Genomic DNA, 8203 nt, shown 5'->3' with positions numbered 1-8203 from the left:
TACCATAAAAATATTTATTGACATCACAATCTTCTTGGACACAAAAATGAGAAATGACACACAAAAAAACATCCCAAAAATATTTAGAAATTCCACATTCAAAAGATCTAAGAATGACAGAAGAATAAAGAGCTAAAATGGAACAACATCATCAAATTTAAAGGACACAATCTGTGAGTCTGTTCAGTGCAAACAACTTGTCGTTTACCTGAACCAATTTATCTGATATGTTTTTCTGAGAAACGATCTTTATTCTCCGCAAAACATTCCTCCGTAGATAGATGAGAAACTCCATCAACAACACATGGTATGGTCATCTCCATCACCTCTGTCTTTAGAAAACACAATAAATTGAATCACAATAATTTCAGAACACTGGCCTAACCAAACATTTTAGAAATGCACATAAACACCAATAAATAGAAACACTTTATTTCAGAGAGCAAAATTATATAATATAACCAAAAAAAGGCATCATGATGACAGTCACAAAGCATAAACCGCCATAATTGCTGCTCCTGTTTGTTGCCGTATGTTGCATTTGTGAAATGCAGATAAGTGGATGATGACAACCACTGTACCAGCAAAGAGCATGAGACAGAGATAACCAGGGACGTTGGAGGGAATCCCTGCTCGCCGCTATTTATCCCTCTGTCCCTCCATTCATCCCTCTTTCTCTCCATCCTCTGCAAAAGTCTGTTGTGATCCTGTCTTTCTCAGTCCAAACAGGTCACTGTGGCTCACACCTTGCCAAGGTCTGTGCTGCACCGGCAGCGACAGGAGAGGGAGCGGAGGAGAGAGCGACCGGAACCCGATTATGGACAGTCTCTCTCCCTCTTTCTCTCTCTCCCTCTCTCCACTTTATCTCCATGGTGCACACACGTCGACCTGGAGCAAGGCTGTATACTGGCAGGGGAGGCCAGGAGTGGAGAGAAGGGGGTAGATGGATGAGGATGTTGTGTGTGTGTGTGTGTGTCTGTGTGTGTGTGTGTGTAGGAGGGGAGTGTTGTGGGGGGGGGGGGGGGATAAAGGGACACGCTGCTTCAATAGCAGAGCAGGTCCAGGGACTAATTGGATCTGGTAATGGCTGGTCAATGTGACTGGAGGGCTCGTTAGAACCAGTACAGCTCCTTGCCTTTCTTGTGCTGCTGGAGGCCTGAGAAAAAAGGACAAAGAAACAATGAGGAGGACAACAGTGAACAACAGAACACAGGTTGTCATGGAGCCTACTTTTTGCCAAACATTCTGTTTTAGAGAGGGGGGTGGCTTCTCTGATGATTATGATGTATTGTGTGTTTGTGAGTGTGTGTCTGCGTGCGTGGGATTGTCTATGGATGGGGTCTGGGGTATTCAGCATCACAAGTGTACACATCTGTGCATGCGTTTCCTACAGACAGTATCACAGGAGTTGAAAAGAGATGCAGATGTGTGTGCAAGTGTGTGTGTGTGTGTGTTTGTGTGCACGTTATGTTTTCTTCTATATCAGATTCAATAATTTTATTACTCACGTTTCACAAGTGCCTGTTGTGAAGTGCTCTAACAATTAATCGGAGGAAAAAATACATTTGTTTCTCTTTTTTTTAATAGCCAGAAATAATCTAACCTTTCTATTTGCATCTGTCTACACTGAGTCTGAGTGGCTGTCTTATGTAAATAAAGGAACATTTGTGCTGTGGAGAAACTATTTGCAAAAGTCTGACATGGTTGAGTGGGTACCTGCATCCATGTTGAGTGCCAGAGTCTGGCTGACATCTCCTGGGGGAAGCAGACTGGGCCAGGACGCAGTGGGTTCCAGCTTGCTCACCTCATAGTGGCTCGGCAAGGCAGGGAGGTGAGGTGGCCTCACCGTGGGCATCAGCAGGGGCCCGTAGTGAGGCTCCAAAGCTGAGGGTGAATACAGTTCATGGAGAGGCCTCGGAGGGCCGTAGGCCTGGGCCTGGGGGTATCCCCAACTCTCTGGAGGGTGAGGGTGGGAGTGAGGATGAGCGTGCGGGTGAGGGTGAGGGTGTGGGTGAGCCAGGCCCGGGTGCAGCCCTGACGCATATGGGTCCATGGAATAGGAGGGTGCCCCCGTCTCACAGTGGGAGCGGCTTTGTGGCGAGGAGTAGTTACTGTCCCAGAAGGATGGGGGGAAGCTTCGTCGGCTGCTAGGCGAAGGGGTATCTAATGGGGGAGGGAGGGAGAGAAGGAAGGGGGGGGGATCAAATTTAGGCCAAGCTGTGAACCCTCGCACAACTGTGCAGTGAATCACTTGATTTATATAGACAAATTGAAAGGCTGGAGCTGTGCAAGAGGAGCGACCCGTGCTAAAACGTAGATGTCACTCACATGACTGCTACACCCTCTGGCCCAGATATCTTCCCCATTGGATCATACTGTCACATAGCCCTAGCCCCAACAAGACACAGAAATAAACACAACAACGTTTGAGCAGACAGAGAGAGAGAGAGAGAGAGAGGGAGAGAGAGAGAGAGAGTGACCGACAGAAAGGTAGAAAGAGAGGCGTCCCTATATCCTAGAATTCTATATAAGGCAGACGCTCTGACCTGGAGGCAGCCCAAGGCTCACAGAGCCTTAAATCACTTGCTGTGGTGACATCTCTCACTCTCACGTCAGCCCAGTACTTCTGAAAGTCTCACAACAAACTCATGCACACACGCACACACACACACACACACACACACACACACACACACACACGCACATGCACATACATACATACTGAGACACGCAACTCTGGCCCTGTGCTAGCACCCACCGCCCCTCTCTTCTGTCTCCTGCACCCCCACCTGTTGTTTTCTCTGCCCCCCCTCCCCCCCCCCTTCCTCGCCCTTGACAGAATGTCAGCAAGCCATTATATGTTTTTAGAAGTATACTTTTATATTTAGATATTCCTCTGAAAAAAGACACTGTGTGGCACGCCTTGAGCTAGTGCACCCCCCACCCCCACCCCCCATCACACAGACCGCAGCATATATAAATCTGACCGGCAAGGCAGGCAGGCAACTGACTGAGCAACCATTGTGGGGCAAGAGCTGGAGCGAGAGTCAGAATGGCAGCCGCGGAGACGTTTGAAGGGGATACGCCGGCGAGGCTGTGCGCTTACGGCCATGTATAAACATAGCATCTGTTGTGAGGCAGAAAGTGTGTGTTAGTGCCGAAATGAAGACGTCCGACTGGACTAGGAAAGAGACTAACAGCGACAGCAGAGAGAGGGAGAGAGTAGAGGCTATAGGCCCTACATGGAGATCCAAGGGAAGGGTCTGCAGGCTGCTGGTAGAAAGGGACTTAGGTGTCTTCAGAAAATGTGTAAATTAATACATGTTACTTCTCATTTCTGGTGCAATCAGAATGAAAGCTAAAACAAAACCAAAAAAGTATGAACATCTAACTATGTTGCAAAGTTTAGGCATTATTCACAGTAATAATTAGGAAATATTTGTATAGCTTTTGGTAACAAAAAAATGTATGTTTTATCAGAATAAGTATTGAATCACAGCAGTGTCTGTAGAAATACTTAAAGATCAAGCCAAAACTAATCTAACCACGTGCATGCTCTCTCTTGCTTTCCTTGAAATCTTTACCCCTTTTAAGTCCCCCTTTGACTGGCTACAGCTCCTGCCTTCCATGACCTATGACCCCTGTGCCCTGACCCCTCCAGGGACAACAGCCCCAACAAGCAGACCCTCTGTCCTGTCACCTGATCACATCACCTGTCTGACACTCTGCTGTGCTCTGCAGAACTGTCAACTCACCCAGTGTGGCCTCAAAAGTCGAGTACAAGACACCACACAGACAACTGCTGCACACTACCATAAATACATGGAAGTTATGAAATTGGGTTAGCCAACTTGTTTTCAGGCTTGCATGTGTCTTCGTGACATGAATTTGTTGTAAATGTGGTAATAAGTCGGTTTAACTGGTGCAATAACAGCTGGATGCGGTGCCAAATTCACTTTATGAAAAACCATTAATAGCTTTGTAAAATGCGCTGATGGTTATTTCCTTTATGTTTGCACGCTGGTGAAAGGATTTACTCAACTTTGTGTTTATCATTACGTCACTTGTGGAGTGTAGCCAGCCCATCTCTCAATTAGGATTAATGGAAACCATACTGTGCTGTAATGGACATGAAAAGTTCTTCCAATGTCCAAAAAGTAGGTGTGCACCTTTATTTGTTCAAATGAGTCTTTACTCATGGACTTTGCAATATACCTGTGCCCTGTTGGTCTGGCGCCCTCCGTTTGCCCTCTCCATCCATGTAGGAGCTGAGGGCCCGGGAGAAGTGTTCGTCCACCACACTGCTGATGTCCCCCTGGTAGTAGGTGAAGAGGACACAGCGAGAAGTGAGGTACTCAGCCTCGGGGGCCTCCTGCTTCTCCTTGGGGCCCTCCTCTGGCCTTGAAGCTGCAGGTGTGTAGGAGGAAGACGAAGAGCTGGATGAAGACGAGGAGGAAGTTGATCCTCCGGTGCCTGGGCCCCCAGACATCCCCTCGGGACCCCTGGGAGTGTCCATAAAATCCCGGCAGTGAGGAGAAGTGTTGCTCAGACCTGTGGGAGCCTGTCAGGGGGGAGTGAGGGGGCAGTGGAAGGGGGGTTAGAGGAGAGGGAGGAGGAGAGGGGAGGGGAGGAACAGGGAGAGGGTTAAGACAGGTGTTGCAGAGGACAGTTCTGGAGCTGTCTATGAGACATTTTGACATAATGCTTTTCTTTGTGTGTGGCATCACTGGCATGTGTGTGTGGTTTGTGCGCGCGCGCGAACGACCGTGCGAGCGTCAAGATATGACTTTTGCGGGTGCACAGCGAGTTCTGTGCGTGGTTAGACACACAAACAACATCGCTGCAAATATAGATATTCATAAATGGCTGATTAATTCAAACGAATACCTACATCACAATCATAAAACACTTTTTATGCAGAATTTTTCCATCTGTTTTTTTTTTTTTTTTTTTTTACGCATACGCTGTATAAACTGGCCCTAATAGTTGTTCCTTACCTCAGCAACCGCCATCTCCCCGCTGACAGTATAAACATAAGACAATATCCAGGGAACATTAGAACATTTGCTCACTTCCTACCTGTAAGCTATTGATAAAAGCAGGAGCAGTCGGTGCGTACGGTGCGTAATGTCCATAGGCTGGGTACATAACATCCAAACAGCTCATGGTAAATGAGCGGCGTCTTCACTGTTCTCTGGAAACCGACCTTGCTGAGAGAGAGAGCGACAACATTCCGTTTGATTTTTTTCCCCCTCTCCCTTTGCCGAAGAGAAACTGCCTCGGCGATCGCTGATTAGTGTGAAAAAGCCCGTGCCAGACGCGACATAGTCACCATGGAAAGAGCGCACCTCTCTGCTCCCCTGTGTGTGCCACGAGCAGCTGCGGCAGCAAAATGTGGTGAGGTTTATGGAGCAAGCATGAGGGTGTCCTGTCCTGTACATCTCTGTGTCAACCCCTCCCACCTTTACCAGCCCCCCCACCGCCCCACAATTCACCACCAACCCTCCCACTACCACCACTGCACAAATCACATCTAGACATTACTGATTGCATGCAAGTAAACCCATTATTACCTGTGATATTTAAAACTGGCAAACCATTCTAAAAATTGGCAGTATATGACAAGTGTAGGTGTAAATCATGTAAAAGTCAAGGATCAAGAAATTTCCATATAAACATAAATACAGGCAAAAATGTTTTCCAGAAAAGCTGGGAACAGCCTGTGACTACTGATGGCTCCACAACATCTTAATCCTGGTATAAAATAAAGGTTAAATAGAATGTCATCCAGTCACACAAATAGATTTGGATGAAGTCATTGAGCTCCACATTGAGCGTCCACACGACAATGAGCACATGATACATGTGATTCAGTGACTTTTTTATTCCTTTCCATGTCCTGCAGATACTTGAAAACTTTGTGCTCAGTCCAGGCTGAAAGTGTATCCATGGTCTTAAAACAGCCATCGGTTGCCAAGTAAACCTCCAAGTCATCTGAAGTATTTAGTGTGTTCCCAGAATGACACATAGGTGTCAACTACAGGTTGCATACACTAGTCATACCAACATAGAGGAGAAAGGGACTCTGCACAAATCTATGACAAATTATCACCTATCAGCAGTGCAAACAAAAGGATATTTTCACACACAACCACAAACATACCCAGTGTCAATACCAAACACCACAGGAGCACAGAATTCATTCATTCATGCATCCATGTACAAAAAGACTTTAAAAAACATCTTGAAAACATTAAACCTGAAACAAGAAGTTAGACACATTCTCCATTAAGTGTAGCCAGTTTCTCTTCTTTTGAGGATTTACAGGTGCCTGGTGTTTGGGCATGCCAGTCTTTTTGACAGGCACTTCAGAATGCTTGGGAGAATAGTGTGGAAAATTTGCAGAATTCCATGGACGAGTGTCAGATGAGGTGGAATGTCTCTGATGTATGCTAGTGGACGAGCTCCTCGGGAAGTTACATCGTCCCTGTACTGCGTTCTCTAGATGGAGAACATGACCAATGTCTCACTGTACATACATCACACATAGTATGAATAACTAGTGGCAGGTTATTGGCATGCTAATGAATTGAACGTACTCTTAAATAGCAGCGGATAAAGATGACATGCAACATGTTCTCACTTTGTCAGCTCTAGTCTTGCATCACTGTTCTAATAAACTGATTTTACACCACAACAGTGCAATACGATACTATGCATTGTACAGTATTATGTTGCATATAGCCTCAGAAGAGCATTGGCAAGCAGAGTGTCAGTTTCTGAAACAAACTGATGAACAAATTTTAATTTGTAAATCCACTTTTCAGTTTTAACATTACTGGGGCATTAATCTGGTGCATGGTGCGCAACATGGGCCACTAGATCCCTATAATGCAGGGTACTGCAGGACAGCATTGGAGTCATGGAGAAAGAGAGTGATGCAATGCTAGAAAGCTCACTGTTACACCAGCGTGATCAACAGCTGCAGCTGACGGAAGGGAAGAGAGGCCACTATTAGTATTAATGGCCATGACTAAATTTCTCTCTGTCTCCCCCTCCCACTTGTCTTCCCTAGTGATACACACACCTTTTCTTTATTTAATCACCCTGTGCTCCCTGGAACAGCCAACCCCTACTGTCATTTGCGTGTGTGTGTGTGTGTGTGTGTACTATTGAGTGTGCATGCACACATAGGCTATGTCCTGCAACACTTGTCATCTAGTGACCAAACTAGGAAGAGGGCAAGAGGGACAACCAGCTTGCAGAAGCATGTCAGTGATCCCAAAGTCGAAAACTTAAGTCAGTCGGTACATTTGTGTTTGTCAGTGATACTGAACTGTGCATGAGAAAATCTTTGCATGTAAAGAACAGTATGTGCAAGAGTCTACAGTTGCTCTCTCATGTGTGTGTGTGTGTGGAGGTGTCTGTGTGTCTACATTTACGTGTATATGCTGAAAATAAACACAGGTTACATCACTCCTTGTGACCCTGCCGCACATCGGAGGACCCGCCCCTTTTAAAAGAGGTCTGACCAGACAAAGTCTCTCATTGGCTGAGATGTTGCAGGGCCAGTTGAGGTAGTAATGGCAACCTGGTTTTATTTAGACCACTATTCACATTGCAACACCACCATTAATAGTTTATACTCTATACTAAAAATACCTGAGTACATTAAAGAAATAACTGCACACATGTTCTTTTATCAACCCATTAGCTGATCGTTAAAGTAAAACTGATGGTCACAATATAAGAAAAAGACAAAGAATTAAATATGTGAATGCAAATCAGGGCAATGTGATCACCAAGCTTATGGTGGTGGTCTGCAAAGTGGGGCTTGTTGAGATATGAACCCGAAACCATATAAGCTACCTCCTGAAACAACAAGGCCTCTATTAAGGTCTCGGTCTGGCTTGGTCCCAAGGGGGTCGGACCTCAGGATTCCACTGTTGTTTATATGCCTCAATGTGTATGTGTATATGTGTCTGTGTGTGTGAGAGAGTCTGTGTAAGACAGAGATGTACAGCTGCCCCATTGTCCAGTTCCACACAAACTCATCTCAGCTGTTCAAAATTATCACTAAGTGTCATCGGAAACACACACACACACACACACACACACACACACACACTCACTCAGAGGGCCACATATGGACAGGTCTGGCTCATTCATCCTTCTACACAAATGTTGGTGATAAATCCTCTGT

The 8203-nt window shown here is 45.9% G+C and overlaps 1 protein-coding gene across 1 annotated transcript; it reads right to left on the bottom strand.

The window, feature by feature from the left end:
- Window positions 1–7103, bottom strand: vgll2b (vestigial-like family member 2b). The gene is made up of 4 exons (XM_018663710.2): window positions 5080–7103; window positions 4216–4561; window positions 1717–2163; window positions 1–1156 (listed from the first exon to the last, which is right to left on the bottom strand). The coding sequence occupies exons 1-4, from the start codon at window positions 5164–5166 to the stop codon at window positions 1113–1115; spliced, it is 924 nt and encodes a 307-aa protein (XP_018519226.1). The 5' UTR covers window positions 5167–7103; the 3' UTR covers window positions 1–1112.
- Between the last annotated feature and the right edge of the window lie 1100 nt (window positions 7104–8203).

This window comes from Lates calcarifer, linkage group LG19 (genome assembly GCF_001640805.2).
Source record: "Lates calcarifer isolate ASB-BC8 linkage group LG19, TLL_Latcal_v3, whole genome shotgun sequence".
Lineage (NCBI taxonomy): Eukaryota > Metazoa > Chordata > Actinopteri > Centropomidae > Lates > Lates calcarifer.
The sequence above is the reverse complement of the archived record's forward strand: the minus strand, read 5'-3'. Positions and strand labels throughout refer to the sequence as shown.